We start from the raw sequence: 17,243 nt of genomic DNA, 5'->3' as shown, positions 1-17,243 counted from the left end.
AGTGCAGATGGCTGCCACCAGATGTCCCTTTCTCCCATTCTTGCAACAAACTGCACAGAGATGTGATGATTGAGGCGTTGGAATGTCTTTGTTTCTGGGGAAATGGTCTTAAATGGTCTTATTTTAACCTATGCATTAAACACCTGCACAAACATCCTAAAAATGTACATGCACCACGTGACAGTAGATATATTGTTGATGAACTGATAACAAAAAGGGCATTCTCTTCATAGCAGATATTCTCTGACAAACTTAGATGTAGAGAAAAACTTTTTGTTTTATGTTATGTTTTTCACATTTGTATGTACAGTATTATGGGGGGGCATTCACACTAGAACAGTTGTTGAACTTTTGACCCCCCCCCCCCCCCCAGGTGGGAGCACAGGTGGAAATAGAGAAAACCTAGTTCCATATTGTGGACATTAACTAGAGAAAAAAATGGCAAGTAATATTAACATCATATAGCTATTATTCTAAAATTGCAAAACACGGTTACAAGTAAATGCTGTTGTGGTCGAAGGCAAAGAGAAAGAGAAATGCAAATCTGCTCCAACAAACGTTTCCCACTTGATATGCCGCTTGAAAAAGAACCCCAACAAAATTGTTTCATTTTATTGAAATTAAAATGGTCATTATGCTCATTAATAAATAATGAACTAAAAATGACAATTATGTATGATGCTCAGGCGAACTCCCTCAAAAATGAGTATTATTGATAAACATAATAAATAAGAAGAACACTATCAATTTAAATCAAAAAAGAAAAACCATTGCAGGATGTTTCTAATCGTTGTCATAGATGCAATCTGAAATGAAAATGTGATTTGAAAAAAAAAATTAAATCATGTCTGGATATTTATCAATAACAAATGTATATCAAATGACAAAAGATTAGCAATGAACCATACCGTTGCCGTCTCCAATATCATCGTAGATGTCTCCATCACTGTCAACAGAGACAAAACGATCAGTACAGACAGCACATTGTTAGTTTCTATTAGGTTTCTGGTTTGAATGTACGTGGTACTCACAAATCAATGTGGCTGGTCGATACGTAGCCGACTGAAAAATGCACACAAATAGACTTTAACTTTCCAGGTCTCATTTTGTGATGCAAAGAATGAACGAAAAAAAGCAACAGTAGAATTCTGAACTCATGATTTGATTTGATTTCCTCTGCAAACACAAACAAAAGACAGGCAGAAGACACTCACACTTGCCGTCGTCATTACGACAGATCAGCTTGTTATCTACGGCTTTCACAATGACATCAAGTTTCTCTCCTGCTTTGACTGAAAGCTCTTTTGCACCCCACTTCTTGTTGGTAAGTGTTTGGGAGATGGTCACCTGGTACAGCACCTGTATCTGGCCTTCATACTGGAAGAGAATGACATCATCAATGCGGTTTGGTTTCAGCGGGTGAGATCCTGCTAACACCGACATAAATGTGCTCTAAGGCGTAATGAATTGACAAACTTTAAACTTTTTCCTGAAGTCCTTCTCCTCTTTCTCAAACTTTTTCTGCTTCTTCGGGTCCAACTCTTCCGTCTTGCTTTTTCCTCTCAGTGGAATGCTGGAAAACAAAAGCAAAAAATTGTTTGTGTGTTTCATATTTTTGTGAACCAAAATGTGTTGCCTGAGACTTAACATCTATCCTATCCTAAATAAATACTATAATTTCGTTTTAACCTGCTGATGGGAGGAAGCGGAGGCAGATTTTGAGAGTCAACATCGTCGTATATCTCCTCATCGATTGCTCCTACGTGATCTGTGACAAAGCGAGGAAGAAGTCAATCATTTTTTACTTTACTTTACTAAAGGCTAACCACTGTAAGTGAAAAATGAAAAAGGCATTAAAAATAAATTAAATTAGGTTGTGAATTTCTTAAAATGGAAAAGAATATGGTATATTCCATCATTACAAATTCAATTCAAAACATGGTGGTGTTATCACAGAGATTAATACCTGAATTCCCTTCTGCGGCTTGGGGGAGGCTTGGGGGCGGCAATCTGGCCCAAAAAAAAAAACATTCAAATATTACAACATTTTTATCATTAACTAAAAGCTAATACGATTTAAAGCAACCAAAATTAATATTTAAATTCATGATTGGCCACACAATATATAAATACTTGAAAAAAATGTATGATTACGTTGCACATCATTGGAGGCATGCAAATTAGAAGATTGGTTAAATCACAGATAATCCGTTGCACTGATTGTAATCACCAAAACAACATCAATTTAACATCCTTCTCTGTTATTCAGTAAGGTGTAGGGTGGCTGATCTGGGGAGGAAATCAACATTAAAAGCGACTTCATCTGAGAAGAACTGTCAACCCGTTTGAAGGGTCATGGCGGTTGAAAGATTAGGGGTTAAAAAGAGTCGACAGTCGGTCTGTGATCGGTCTTACTACTGAGTGTATTTTACACTTTAGTGCTGAAAGGACGTCTGCTCCGGTCAAACCTCCGTAGGAAGCTATGAGGCTTCACAGGAGAAGACCTAGACTCCAGGGTACTAGAGAACCAACCAAGAATGAAAACACCTGCAATTCTTTCTGCTTTCCGTTAATCCATTAATCCCTCCTGTCTCCAGGAATACTGTACTGACAACACTCAATGCTCATTCACCAGGTATTTGTATATAATAAGTTCCCACCTGGATTCCACGTTTGGATCAAGGATATCGTCATATATTTCTCCATCATCTCCTGGTGGCGGAGGAAGGACAACTACAGAACAACAGCAGAAAGAATGACATTGCTGGGGACATGGTTTTGTCTCAGTGAAACAATCTTGACTTAAACTGTAACTGGATGTGATGGAATAAATTATACTATTGAAAGCTTTTAATTAATCATACCTCCTGGTCCTTTCATCCCACTGTAGAGAGAGAGAGAGAGAGAGAGAGAGAGATTTTAAGAAATTAGTAAACCCATTTCTCACCATAGATTGTGAGATATGTATATACTGTATATATAGACCTTTTTTCAGGAACGGCCACGTCGATGTCATCGTAAATCTCGGGGTCGGACGCCAGCTGAGTTGAATGTTTCTTCAGCATGTCAAAGTCAATTTCTACTGAAGTGGTCTTCACATAACCGACTTGTGGAAATAAAGAGAAGAGTAAATATAAAATTCAAGACAAAACTATAAAAGTTAAGGGATGTCATTTAAAGTATTGTATCATATTTTACAGCTTAGACTGGAAGGATGTTATGGCGAAAATAAGTAAAGAAAATGAGACTAGTGTGAGATAATTATGTGAACTTACTGGATCCATCCTGCGTCCGTCCCAACCACTTTCCCTCTGGGTTTCCCTGCACACGGATGATGTCCACACTGTCTCCCTGCTTCAGAGCGAGGTCGCTCTTATTGCCCCGGCAATCCACAAGCGCCTTCCCTTGGTGGACGACCTCCAGAGGGCCGGACAACTAACACAGGCACAAAAGCATGTGCAAACACACAGACGAATAAAAATAAGCAAAAGAAACATCACACTTATTTCCGTCCTACATCCTTGACAGAACGTTTTCACAAGTTAACACCCCAGAGAGTCTAAACACATATTTAGTCTTGTTTTCTCACTTTGAATTTCTTTCTGGCATCCTGTTCCCTCTTCTCACGTTCCTTCTGCTCTTTCTTCTCAGCTTCCAGTCTTTTTTTCTCCTCCTTGTCCTCTTTGTCCTTCTTCTTTTCTTGTTGCTGTTCGACCACTTCCCTTTTGAGAATGACAGAGAGTATGGGCGGTCATTCTAAATGTAAGCGATTGATACCTAAACACATCCCCTTACTGATTGACTGGCAGATAACAATGCGTTAACAAAGAGGACAGCCATATCAAAATGTTAAAATGACTGAAATAGTTCAGCTACGGATGAAAATACATGGCACTAAATTGGTTTTCACAGACAGGACAGAATTAGGGAGCTGTGTGATTAACAGGTGAAGATTTAATGAGGAACGCTCTCTCTCACCATCGTTCATCAAGCGCCTCGTACATATCTCCGTCACTACTATCACCATCTTCCTCCTGGGCCTAAAAAAACGTAAGCAAAAGAAGAGCAAGACACACCAATGACCCCATAACGTTTGTACTGTACGTCCCAGAAATGCAAGTGTATTCATATACTGAAAATGACTCTCATTGATACTCGTCTGGCCTACTTTCTCACTACTGACTACATATTGCAAAGCTCAGTTCACTTGGTTTATTAAGCACTTGTAATTGAGGGGAAGACACCATGAATGGCTTTACTGATTTGAATGACTTTGTTGTCTATTCCCATTGTTTCCGAAGCTCAACTACACTTCAGTATGTACAGTTTATGCATCACCTTTCATATGACCCAGAGTTCAGTAAATGGTTCTAAATGTCTTTAGTTCAGCAGTACGTACAGTCTGATGTAGTAAATTGTATGGAAGCCCATTACCGCCAATAAAAAAATGGCCTTCTCTCTCAGAATTTTGATTTTTAATGTCATAATTTCAATCCCTTCATTTATTTTTTTTAGTGGCGGAAATTTGAGATTAACATTTTTAAAATGACATGAGCTGCACACGTCCACTGTCTTCATGCCTCTTTTTGTCTCAGTATGTTTGTGCACCTACGTGTGCATCTGCTCATGTGACTGGGATTAGATCTGCATTCATGTTAAAGTAAATCATCATGTCTCACCTTTGCCCTGTTACTTGGATGATCTAGGGAGAAACAATGAATCAACATTAGCCTCATGAGCATCATGATCAGACTCATACTTTAGACTATTTTTACTCGGTTTGGTATTTCAGTAACATTCAGACATTTAGAAAAATGTCTTCAAAAATGTCTCTTCTTTCTAAATTATTTAAACAACATGTATGTCCTACAAAAAAGTCAATTGATACAAAAAGAAAAAATGTTGTGTTTTGCGAAAATATATAAAACCACCACCCCAGTGTAGTTTTAGAAAGTTGGTAAAAGTAATTAACCACTAACAAGATATGTCCATTATTGTTCCGTTTATGTGTGTTATAGATAAGGTACAAGTTTCAGCAGTCCTCGTCTGTCTTCCTGTTTATCTATGAACATGTTTTGACACCACTTCATGACGCATCACATTTGATCCGACATGGTACCGAACCTGTCGATGGTGGTAGAGGCGGAGGAGCGCTGTTTAACTCAAGGTGATCAATGTCGTCATAGCACTCTTCCTGCTGGGACCTGAAAAACAGAGTCAGGGTCACCTTTATGTTAAGAGGAGAAGCGTTCTCTAGAAAGCACACGGCATGTCTGTGTACAGTACATGTGCATGTGTGTGTGTGTGTGTGAGTTTTACATGGCTCCGGGGTGTCGTGGGGGCAGACTTGGAATTGGAGCCTGGGGAGATTTAGTTGAGGTCACATGGTTGTTGTCCTTATTGGGGTTAGAGGCCAGAGGTGTTGAGATGATTGGTTTCTTAAAGCCACCGGGACCTGTAACAAAAATAGATGGTCCCAAAATAGAAAAATTAAGAGCAGGTGTACATGAATGAATGGATGAATAAATAGATCTACCAATCCTCAGACGGTTGATTAGTTGCCTTCATCAAGATGAAACCCCAAATCAGACTAGTCCAAACAAACACTAGATGGCAGAGTACTCTATTGTAATCTGTTCAGAATTAAATTATCATAGAAAATGTAAAAAATCTGGAAATACTCAAGATGGAGACGCAGGCCCCCTTTCAGTGTTGCTAATATTATTGTATGATTATTTGTGATACATTATTAAATATCAGATGTTTTACTACTTTATAAATCAATATCAATATAAGTCACCTAGGGAGTAAAAACCACAGGATGTTATAAAGTAGCAAGTGTAGCTAAAGTAGCGAAAACTGAAAATAATAGTAATTGAGTAAATTGAATTGAATACTTAATTGGAAAGCAAATATTAAATGTAACAAACATGTTATGTTTGGTCTTGTGTCGTGTGTTGAGACATCATCAGCCCGGGGCATTCCTTCACCTCGGACCGGGAATCAATTCAGGTCAGGTGTGTGTTTAAAAACAGAGTTCTCAGTCGAAACTATTCCTTCTTTGCTTCAACTTACTTCCTCATGTGGTGAGACAAAACTCTTCTGTCAGAGCAGAAAACGAGGGGGGAAGAGAAAGGAGAAACTGGACAGGGAACTTGGTCGGACAAAATAGAGGAACCAAGGGTGTTCCTGTGACTTAAGCTCTATATTTACTGCAGCTACGGGGGAGACTTGCACTAATTTTGTACGGCCCCCCAAAAAAAGCTAAAGTCCGCTCTTGTCTGAACATTTCTTGCTACGAATAATGTACTTTAAAGCTACCATGCACAAGCAAACCCAACAACTGGAGGCGGTGCATTGCTGACATCATTAACACACCGCATTAACTTGTGAAGCAAGACATTTTTCCCTTTTTCAGATTAGCGTCCAAAAGGTCTGACCTGAGTACTGCTGATTGTGACAAAGAGGAAACGCTCTTACGATATGAGTCTTTTAATCCTCTGCACAGCCAGCGTCTTAACGCTTTAAGAGACTGCTCATACGATTTTAAAACAAATTAATTCTGAAACCGTTTGCAGTGTTTGGTTTGCTGCATTTGTTGCTTATGGATTGAAAGCAGAAGGACAAAGACATAAACTCCCGAATGGAAAACCAATGCTGTGAATGCATCTGATAATGTTGAAGTGCTTCTGCCTGGCAGAGATACGCTGCTCAGGTCAGGTAATTCAGGGTCATACAGTATATAGGAAGTAGAATTATACTGAAAAGGATACAATACATTATGCTTGTTGATTCTCATTCCATTTCACTGTTTAATTAGATGAGAAGTTATTATCTTATCTTATTATTATGTGAAGTCATTGCAAACCATGAGACATGTTTGATTTAGTATAATGTTTTAAGATTCATTTAGTTATCATATTTTCTTATCTTAATGGCAGCTGTCATCAAAGAAGAGACCAGCACGGCAAGAGGATTTACTGTGTAACCAATTCATTCCAGTTATAAATGGTCTTCTGCACTTCCGAAATCCTTCAGCTGACATCTGTTCAACTTCCCAGCCGAGACTTCATAATTCATAACGCAATCATGTTGGTTTTAACTTTAAAACTGCTTGACTATTTACCGGAAACAATCTGGCAATACCAATGAAGAAACCCACTAAAAGACGTCTTTGGAAGAGTTGGCAGAAAAACAAGCATAAATCCACCTGTAAGAGAGCTCTTTACAGCCTGTGAGTGAAAACAGGTCACAGTTAATTGAATAGTGACTGCTTGCTGGAGTTTAACGTATTACTGGAGCTTGAGACAATGGATTTAGTTTGTGTTAGCGTTGGAACACATTGACTCACTGGACTGGTGGTTGCCTCCTCATTATGAGAAGCCCCCTTTTTTCCCCCTGTGGTAATTAAACCTTGCTTACCATGACCAGAGGCCACCGCACCCGGTTTGAAGCTCTCCAGGTTGACTTTGAGGGGTCGGTTGGGCTTGGCTGGAGGAGGGCCCAGAGCCAGACTGTTGGGCAGGGGGTTACGCTTGGGGCCTGATGCATCCTCACTGACATTGCTGCTATTATGAGCAGAGAAGTTATGAGGTTTCTTCAGGCTAGGCTTTTTACTGGGAGGCGGTTTCGGGGGAGGGACGCTGTTAGCAAGGCCGAGGGTGGGTTTGTTGGCGCCGTCTGCTTTCCCGTCCCTATCCGGCTCCTTGCCGAAGTTGCCCTGAGCCGCCTTGAAGTTGGACGCGGGCTTTAAAGCGAAGCTCGGCGGTGGCGAGGGTTTGTTGGCAGCGTTTGTGCCGCCCTCGGCCGTCTCTTCACTCTGCAGCCGCATTTTCACAATGGAGCTGCTGGGTGGTTTTGGTGAACCCCCACCGCTGTCTTCCTTCACCCAGCTTGGCTTGGAGTTAAATGCCGCCGACGGTTTGGGGAAAGCAGGTTTAGAGTCAGCCGGAGTGATCGGGGGCTTCCAAAGAGGGCTCTTAGCCTCATGAGCCTGTGAAAGAGGTGACTTCAAGGGTTTGTTACCAAAGGTGGGCTTTGCGTTGCTGTCATCCTGGACGTTTCCAAACCGGCTGGCCAGCGCTTTAGCTTTGTTTGGTTCATGTGACTCAACGTCGTTTTTAGGTTTCAGAAAACTGGGTTTCGGGGTGGCATTCATCGCGCCGCCCAAGTTGCTCTCCGAGACGGGTTTCTTGGTCGGGGCGGCGGGGCCGGTGGAGAGGGTGGGTTTCAGGGGCTGTTTGAGTTGCACCGCCGGCGAGGAAGAAGTCTCATCAACGCTCGCCCCGGCCGCTTGGAAGCGAGCCAACATGGCTTTTACGTCAGCTTTCTTTTCCTGGACAGAATGGAAAGGGATCAAAGAGAGTGAAATATCACATGACCCGAAGTGAAATTGTTATCAGGAAAGTACTAAAACATTAACTGCTGTAAAAGGAGAAAGATGAATAAAAGAAAACACAAATAGACCGATGGGAAAGTTCACACAGGAACAGAAAGTTTTAGAATACCCGGTTACCTATCTCTGCATTTTCTGCTCGGATTTCCCAAACTGTTTATCCTATCAGTGCTACTCCTGCTCTCTGTGCGGTTACTTATTTAACCTGTCTATTTGTTCTCCTGTCACCATGTCAAATACACAAACAACTTCACACACAGGACTTGCCATTGGTTAGATGTTGAGGGCTTCTCTATGATGGAAACGACTCACAGCTAAATATTTTAAATGTTATCGTTCTATGGTACATAAAGAACTTGGTTATTTTGAGACCACAGTTCCTGTTGACTTCCTGGCACATTCTTCAGCGTAGGTAAACAGAAGTGTCTTTTGTCAAGTATTTGACCAGGAAGATATACACTTGCAAATATGCCTGTTTTGAGGTTGAATGAACTTTAAGGGTTTGACTTTTTATCCCACTTTAGTTTACGGAGTCTTACGTGTTGCTCTGGCTCTGGCATGAATGGATAAGCCATTCAAACATCGCAAAGATGAAACTCAAAATGTCCGTCATTCCCATGCAAGCAGGTTTGGTCAAACTTATGCAGTTGCTTTACAAAGTAACACAATGAACTGACCAAGTAGCAGCCACACCTTTTGTAATAAGGCAGGTTTATCTGGAGTCAGGGCCATACAAGGAAATGGAGATAGCACTACGCACTGCATGAACCTACATGGTAAGTTGAACGTCAGATCTTGACGAATATTCAAAACAGCTACAAGAGTTTAAAAAGATTGACACTTAACACACACAGGAAAATAGAAGAAGTTGCAATGTGTAACTGCGACTGGAGTGATCTCAGTTTTGCGTGAAGATGTAGAATCGATATTTTCATTTGGTTGTGAAAAACTGTTTGACACAGTGTCTCTCGTTGCATAGAAGGCCATTGCCTTCTGTGCAACGAGAGTTGGCCTAAAAATCGCCATCGATATTTTCATTTGGTTGTGAAAAACTGTTTGATGGTTGTAAGTGCATTCCCTGTTAGACAGTGTCTCTCTTTGCATAGAAGGCCCATTGCCTTCTGTGCAATGAGAGTTGGCCTAAAAATCGCCATTTTTTAGTTTCTGTTTTTGGCCTGTAAATAGAAAGGCTTTGGGGTTAGGGTCAGGGTCACCTTAAGGGTGCCAGTAACAACATGTGGTGTGGCATAATGAAGTGTGTTCACATGATCGGGCATATGTAATCTGGGGAAATTTGCCTCTGTTTCTCAACCAAGATACACTCAAAGTTACACAATATGTTCTCTTAAAGACTGTTGCAAATACCACTTCTCTAAATGTTTCTGCAGTTGCAGTTTTGTAAAAAAAAAAAACACTTCAGCTATAGTTTCACTAAGGTGTGAATTAATACTATCCTGTTGTTTCAGACTGCATCAGTTTCAGGGTAAGCAGGTATCAATTGGTATATCGATCATGCAATCTATTGTTGTTGTGCAGGGTCATGGGGAGATACAGACTACATCCAAGGGATTGTTAGATGTTCAGCTAGTTTCCATGTTTTGCAAATATAAATGAAAATTCTGCTGCCTGCAGGCCAAATCTACTTGTTAATCATTTACAAATACATTTGCAGTCAAATTAGCTGCTAAAGAAATAACGAGAGAAGTCTTCTACTCAAAACAAAGAGGAACCTCCGTTCCTATTTCCGTCGTGATTAAAATGAGTTGTCTTTTGCAATCTAGTTGACACCACCACTAGAAATACTACTCTAACTACGACTACACTTCTTAAACATATCTATATGAAGAAATGAAACAATTCAAATGATCAGATGGGTAAGTGAATTACAACAGTGACTTTGCATTCAAAGTACTGTTGATGCAAGCCAAGTTATTAAAGATAATAGATCCTCTCATAAATAAAGAAACATTAACTTTAACAAATGCCATGGTCAAATGAATAGATAAGACAATGGCGGCTTGAGGGTGTTGTTGCAAAAAAACACTCTCATAAAATAGAGAATTATAATCCAGTCATAAAAGGCTATTTTAGTCATTGAAATTGTGCTTGAAATGAAATCAAGTATCTACAAAGTTATTGATCTTGATAGATTTACAGTTAGTTGAGAGTTGAGTTGCACTCACCATGCTGATGACAGCAATCCAAGCGAAAGCTGCTTCGTTCGAACGGTTGGTGTAAAAAGTGGTGCAGAGTGTGAGTTTGTTCAGAGCGAGTTGAAGTTACTGTCAAAGAGAGAGAGAGGGAGAGAGAGAGAGAGAGAGAGAGAGAGAGAGAGAGAGAAGGAGGTAACCGATATGAAATGAATGACAAAGAGTGTGACAGCGCATTAGGTGTCTGCCTCTGCATTTGTATGTAGTTGGCGGGTGGACACTCCTGTTCTAAACTAGAAGACTACTTCCTCTCTCAGTGGTATCTGTGATCTGTGTGTACGTGTGTGTGTCTGTGTGTGTGTGTGTGTGTGTGTGTGTGAGAGAGAGAGTCTCAGCCTCTGTTATGTGTGTTTTGATCCCATGGATTTGCATGTACCTGGTAAACTCCCTGCAGCTTCCCTCTGTGCTTAACAACAGACCCCCCCCCCATTATTGAACTGTTGAACTGTCACAGGACTAAAAGCGACTAAAAGTTAAACACTAAATATAACTAGCTTCACCTCAGGGGGCTTCCTGTCGATGTGCAAAACAATCCATCCAAACGTAAACAGAGGTAAAGTGTAAGTGAGTCATTTTAACGGCCTCGGCCTCTTGCTGTGCTTCGGGCCGCTGACAGCAAACGCTGTCAGCGGCCCGACGCACTTTCATCCTGAGACTCCTCGTAAACCTTTTCCCACCGGGATGGGGATCCTCACACGGCAATCTGTCTCTGATCCACCCGCCTGGCATCCATTGTGACTGTGGGAGGTGCATAATGGCAACATGCAAACTTGATCATTCCTGTTATTTGGGCAAGCAGCCAGATCGTCTGTCTGTCGCTTCAACTAAAGATATTTACAGCACATGCTTATTATGTGGCTGTTAAATGTTTCTGGTGTTGCATAACTAGTGTAGTGTAGTTCAGACCCCCAAAGGCACAAAGCTGCTGCGCTTAGATCCACATTTAGGCCAGTGTGTTATATGTTTTCATACACAATTCACACAAAACAGTATATCTTCTTGATTTCACTAAGCATTGCCTTCTGCTATGTCATATTGACCATTTCCACTTCAGGGCCTTGTTGGTCCCTTATGACACTGATCACTCTATTTTTGCTATAGAATTATATTTGTGTGTTTGTTTGTTATTTGTTAAAGAATCTCTAAAAACTGGAAAACTTAACCTGTAATATTTTCTTTTACCAACAATTGAAAACTTGGAACAAGGATAAATTGTTATTTACTAGAGACTGTTATAAATTATTGTTGTGAAGCAGTCTGAGGTCAGCCACAATAAATCCTTGATTTACCAACCCTGAGGTGGTGCACTTATTTGAAACAAACAGATGTCTCACTCAGCGTTTAAGAAAAGAACCGTTTTGTTTGAATACAATTTCAATGCTACCATCATTTCATTAAAGGGACTTTCTATTTTTATACTTTACACAGTGAATGTGTTCAATAAAGTTGATAGAAGTGTTGCCACAGACTCAATATTCTTGGCTTCAGATAGATTTTCGTCCTGTAATCAGCAAATGACAACAGAATGCCATATTCTCATAAAAAAACGAAGAAGGATGCACATGTTTTTTTTCTTTTTGCCTCTAACCATCTGAACATTTTCTGCTTTACGTTTGCAATGTCCATAAAATTTACATTGATTCATACACAAGTCTTTGACAATGTGATTCCTTTTTTATTAGCTCATCCCCACTCCATTGCATCTTCTACCTTGTTATTTCTCATCATTCCTCTGACCGGTGATACAAGTACGCACTGTCCGCCCCGTCTTCGCCATAGCCCGGATATGGCCCCCCCTCGACGCCTCCTGTTTCTCTGTCCTCGGGGCACTGGATCCCGAGTCTCTTCTGCAGCTTCTCTTCCTGGAGGCGCAGGTCCATGGAGTCCACCAGGTCGTAGATGCTCTCCATGGACCACATGGGCGATGGGAACCACGCCTTGACGTTGCTATCCTTCCCCACAACCAGCATGCTGAAGTAGTCCTTGCTGATCTTCAGCTGCTCTCTCAGATCGTTCACCGCGTCACGGGACAACGGCTCTGCTTCACTCTGACTGTGACCTGGTGAAAAGTAGTTTGTGTACTTGATTGAACACAAGAACATGGAGATTCCAAAACACAACTTGAAGTTCGTAAATTTAAAAAATGTTTGACAAGTAAAGTTGTTTCCAATACCTTTTGGGGTACAAAGACTTCCCCATGTTACTGTGACTCACCATTTAGGGGAAAAAGCTCAACAGCTCCTGCTGCTTTGTCTCCAGTTCCAGTCAACTTTAACATGGCGAAGTGGCGAATACCTGAGGAAGAAAAAACAAGAAATGCTCATACGGCAGAGTGGTCCATTTGAGAATAACACATATTATGTTGAAGCAGAATTATAAATGATACATTAACCCCTTGTAAGCATTCTTTTAATGTTACAGCTAAATCTGTAAAATAATTGTAGTTTAGTAAAACAGTAAATGGAAATGTAGATATAATACAATGGAAATACACAAAATTGCACTCAATCACAGTACTAAATAACTTGAATGCTTTCCCCTTTCTGTTAAATTACTGTGTCAGGCACTGTAGCACAGATTAGCTTTGTATAAATAGAAATGTACAATAAAATAAAAAAAGATGCCAAACACTTGCGTTACATGTGCGCGCTGAGCGACTGACCCAGATGACACTCCTGCCCATTGAGAGCAGAGAGCTGCTGTTGGAAGGAGTAGTCGTCCTCTGAGGGAGCAGAGATGAGCAGCAGTCTCCTCTTAGACATGAACCTTAAACATCAAGAACAAATAGCCACGTGACTTTAAGTGCTGCGCTTTAAGTCAGTGTTGTGTGATACGAGTTCATGATGTTAAATATAATATATATAGAACATTGTGATATCTATTTCTACATAATAAGTCATGAAGAATAAGTTACTGATGAGCACTGAATCACAGCAGAGTACCTTAGCAGTGAGTTCTCAGACTTTTGCTTTTCATTAGAGCACGACGGGGGACTCCTCCTTTCTTTTTCTTTTTCCAAACGCCTTGATGGAAAGTTGTCTATGTACTCAAACAGAGCAGGGCCTGAAGGAGGAGCCTCGAAGACTTTCTACGGGAACAATATTCGCTTATCAGGCGGAGCAAAGACAGACAGTGTGGGCAAGTTGGTACTAAAAACCACGTACAGAGGTCTTACCTTTGGTTTCACGTCGTAGTCCGTGACGGTCATGGAAAAGAGGTCAGAGGACGACAGGCCGAGCTCCGCTCTCAACAGAGAGATCAGGCCTGAATCTGAGAAATGTTCTGCTTGGCCACTGAGTGCAGGCTCCGACTCTGAGACACAAATAATATATTAAAGAATATGTCTGCATTTAGAAGGAGGCCGACAAGCTATCCGGGAGATCTTATGCGATTACAAGGATATAACCTTTGACTCAAAACAACCATAAAGATGAATCATCTCCTCTGATCAACATAAGCTTCAAATACTATTTATATATTTATTGCATTTGGGTGTTGTGGTGGATTTTAGTAGTTTGGTTTACGACCAAATACCAACAAGACAAACGCGTTCCTTTCAGGCACAGCAGACTGGAGCTTAATGTTTAAGTACTTTAAGTATCATCAAAGTGGAATAAGCTTGAAAAACACTTTTATGATCTTATAACATTCTGATTAGTTGCAACACAGCTTGCACACAGTTGGTTTCTTAAGCAAAGTCCGTGACCCCCATTGACCCAAATACTTCCTCCTCGTAACATTTGCACAGTGGTTTCTCTCAGCATGGAAACATATGGACATACATATGCGTTTTAACATACTTTTCTGTTTACATTAATAATTCTTGCATATTTTTATTTTATTTTATTCACCACAGTAACATTCCTCTATGTGTAACACATGTGGCAATAAATGGCTCCGGATTCTGAGCTAGAAAAAACATAATCAAATATTATTAAACACAAAACGTTCAAACACACAATGCACAAGTGTCAAGCCCTCCTTACCGAGCTGGTGGTGTTTCAGCGTAAGCGTGGCCTCACTTCCCTCCCCCACAACGGTTGCCACGGTGACCTTCCTAACAGCGAGGTTGCAGTGTTGCTTCTCGCTCTCGTCTCTCTGCTGCACGTACAGTGTTGCGTCCCTGCTGGGCGTTGATATCAACTAGTGCAACACACAAACACACACAGGTCACTCCGAATAGATGGAAGATTCGGATCAGGTGCAAATGTCTTATGTCTCATGAGTGACATTTGTTGTCATGCATTCACAATGTGGGCGACGGTCAGGATTACAGATCAAACACGGTGTGGAATTCGAAAACAGACAGTTCTCCAGTTCTCACCATTAACCTTCTTGTCCCCTTTAAAGCGTGCAAAAAGTCCTTCAGAGCTGTTTTATCCTTCTCACTTGGCTCTCTGTTTGATTTTTTCCCTCGTCCTTTCCCTTTTTTCCCTTTTTTCCCTTTACCCTTCTTCTTGGTTTCACGTTCTTCCTGCGTGCCATCCTTTACATTCTGCTCCTTTTTGTCTTCATTGTTTGTCCCTTTGTTTCTTGTCTTCCCTTCTTCCACAGAGTCAGGCCTGCAGAAAAACAAAACCCAAAAAAACTTTGATGTTCGTCCAGCACTAAAAAGGCACTTCTCTCTGGCGTAAAAGGATCGAGGGGCCATGACCTGCCAGGTGGGAAAACAATATCCCAGCAGGGCTGTAACTTCTACTGAGTATGTTTTGAGGAATGGAGACAGAAATGTTGAAGATAGTACCTGTCTTTCTTCACTTTGGGGTTAGTGCTGGACACCGATGGAAGCCCCTGGATTCTTTCCAGCTCGTTGGAAGGAGTCGGACCCCCGCTGCTGGAGTCCTTTCCCCTCGCGGAGCCTGCAGCAGGCGCCTTACGGATAACAAACCTCGAGCGTCCACTCAGTATATCCTGGATTTTACTCTTCAGGGCAGCTTTCATGTCCAGGGAAGGTTTTTTTTGTAAGGCCGCAACAGAAGTCAGATTACCTCGCCTCTGAGGACTCAGTATCTTTTTCTTCATCTTTCTTTTTTTCATCACAACCTTCTTTTTGGTGGCTTTACACCTAAATAATCAAACATAATAAGGATTCATTTAGATGTTTCTGTAACAACTGTAACTGTAATAATATGAAGAAATATGTGTAGAGGCACACATCAACATCTTACATGTAAAAAAAAAACCTTCAACAAATGTTTTTCAATGGAAAGTGACCTTGTTATATCTTTCCTCCATTCTCTATGAGTACAGGGAATGTCATAGTAGTAGTAGTAGTAGTAGTAGTATGTGAGACCTCAAGTTTGATCCTTTTCTGGTCATCTTCTCCAGCTTCCTCACAGGAAACTGATCAATGAGCTCCAAAATGGCGTCAACACGGACCGGATAAGGGAAGCGTTCACTGACCTGAAGGTTCTTCTTCAGAACCAGCATGGTGAACCCTTGCTCCTGAAATGATGGTTGCAGTATTAAAACCAAGGCACAGGTACCCTCGTAGGAGAATTAAACAATTGCAGGTATAAAAATTAATTCAAGTCATAATAGTAACTGGTTACCTGGCTGGTGAGCTCCAGGTAGTGCAGCAGTTTGCTAACTGTGTCGGGGTCCAGGCTCTCCACTGTGGCGTCTCCTTGGAAAGTTGTCTTCTGGATTCGACCTTCCATCATTGCATTCTGGATGATGGTGATGATGAATGTGTCTCTTTCGGCTAGACGGCAGTTCAGCCCTTTCTGAAAAAGAGACGGAGAAAAACAGAGGAGATGGAAAGGATGCTTTCTCCCCAAAAAATGAGTATGAAGAAGTCCTGGAGCAGTACCTGCTCCATGTCTTCCAACTGCTTCTCCATCATACGAAGGTAGTGGTCATTGTGTGATGGGGCTGTTATCACCCACAGTCGCTTTATACCTGTAGGAGAAAACGGGTACCGCAAGTACTGTAAGTAGGTAAAACATATAAGACACATCAGCTGATCAGTTCATTCGTCTTGCCTGCAAAGTCTGCCAGGAAATCCAGCTCTGGAGCAAGGCTTATTGAGGACTTTCCAACCCCTGTGTTGTCTGCGTGATCTTGGTCCAACTCTAACCCGTGCTCGACGCCCGGGGGGAGGTCCGAATAGTCCCCCCATTCCTTCACATTAGGGTCCAGCTGATCCTCAGGCTTGCTGCGACTGGTGCCGGGCCATGCGGTGAGCCAACCCGGGCAGCTCCACAGAACAGCTAACAGCAGCAGAGGCGATCGCACCTTGTGGAGATGAAACATCCTTGCTGACTCGGTTGAATGTGGATCAGCGGGTGTTGCTCAGCAGCGCTCAAATTCTCCTGTGATTATAAAAAACATTTGTGCCAGATCGTATGGCCCGGATTTTGCATCTGAAACAGAAAGATTCAGAGGCAAAAAGGGATTTAAGTGTTTAAAAGCCCCAAAAACTTTTCCAAATTCAAAGCACCATTAAAAACGGAAGAATCCTGTGTACAAAAAGAAAGTGGGACCTGATTGAAGATGACTCATAGGTAAATGAACAGCAAAGACTGTGGCCTTTCTCACCAGCAGAGAGAGACTGAGCAGCGAGACCTCCCTCTTCCCGCACACATGCCGTCCTGGTTCAGATTATACCCGGGATCCTTAACAGGAAACTCATGGAA

The 17,243-nt window shown here is 41.4% G+C and overlaps 2 protein-coding genes across 5 annotated transcripts; both read right to left on the bottom strand.

Annotated features, from left to right (window-relative positions):
- Positions 1-597: 597 nt before the first annotated feature.
- fyb1b (FYN binding protein 1 b) lies at positions 598-10,861 on the bottom strand. Of its 2 annotated transcripts, XM_037484566.2 has the most exons (19): positions 10,579-10,861; positions 7,423-8,335; positions 5,320-5,455; positions 5,125-5,204; positions 4,680-4,702; positions 3,979-4,040; positions 3,590-3,722; positions 3,276-3,435; positions 2,986-3,106; positions 2,865-2,884; positions 2,661-2,733; positions 2,433-2,519; positions 1,967-2,010; positions 1,690-1,768; positions 1,477-1,573; positions 1,215-1,377; positions 1,032-1,062; positions 909-946; positions 598-806 (listed from the first exon to the last, which is right to left on the bottom strand). In XM_037484566.2, exons 1-19 carry the CDS (start codon positions 10,579-10,581, stop codon positions 784-786), a joined length of 2,286 nt encoding a protein of 761 aa, XP_037340463.2. In that variant the 5' UTR covers positions 10,582-10,861; the 3' UTR covers positions 598-783. The 2 variants fall into 2 exon arrangements, with proteins under 2 accessions (XP_037340463.2, XP_037340464.2); XM_037484567.2 differs by lacking the exon at positions 2,433-2,519.
- A 1,116-nt stretch (positions 10,862-11,977) lies between these two features.
- ccdc80l2 (coiled-coil domain containing 80 like 2) lies at positions 11,978-17,243 on the bottom strand. 3 transcript variants are annotated; one of them, XM_037484575.2, is made up of 13 exons: positions 17,146-17,243; positions 16,590-16,970; positions 16,418-16,506; positions 16,158-16,331; positions 15,899-16,050; positions 15,350-15,670; positions 14,930-15,167; positions 14,592-14,748; positions 13,781-13,917; positions 13,548-13,693; positions 13,268-13,371; positions 12,820-12,900; positions 11,978-12,664 (listed from the first exon to the last, which is right to left on the bottom strand). In XM_037484575.2, the coding sequence occupies exons 2-13, from the start codon at positions 16,858-16,860 to the stop codon at positions 12,330-12,332; spliced, it is 2,205 nt and encodes a 734-aa protein (XP_037340472.2). In that variant the 5' UTR covers positions 16,861-16,970; positions 17,146-17,243; the 3' UTR covers positions 11,978-12,329. The 3 variants fall into 3 exon arrangements, with proteins under 3 accessions (XP_037340472.2, XP_037340473.2, XP_037340474.2); XM_037484576.2 differs by having other exon boundaries at positions 17,091-17,183; XM_037484577.2 differs by having other exon boundaries at positions 16,590-16,919; positions 17,146-17,164.

The sequence above is a fragment of the Pungitius pungitius genome, chromosome 18 (genome assembly GCF_949316345.1).
Source record: "Pungitius pungitius chromosome 18, fPunPun2.1, whole genome shotgun sequence".
NCBI lineage: Eukaryota > Metazoa > Chordata > Actinopteri > Perciformes > Gasterosteidae > Pungitius > Pungitius pungitius.
Note: the sequence above shows the minus strand (reverse complement) of the source record. Positions and strands in the feature narration are given on the sequence as shown.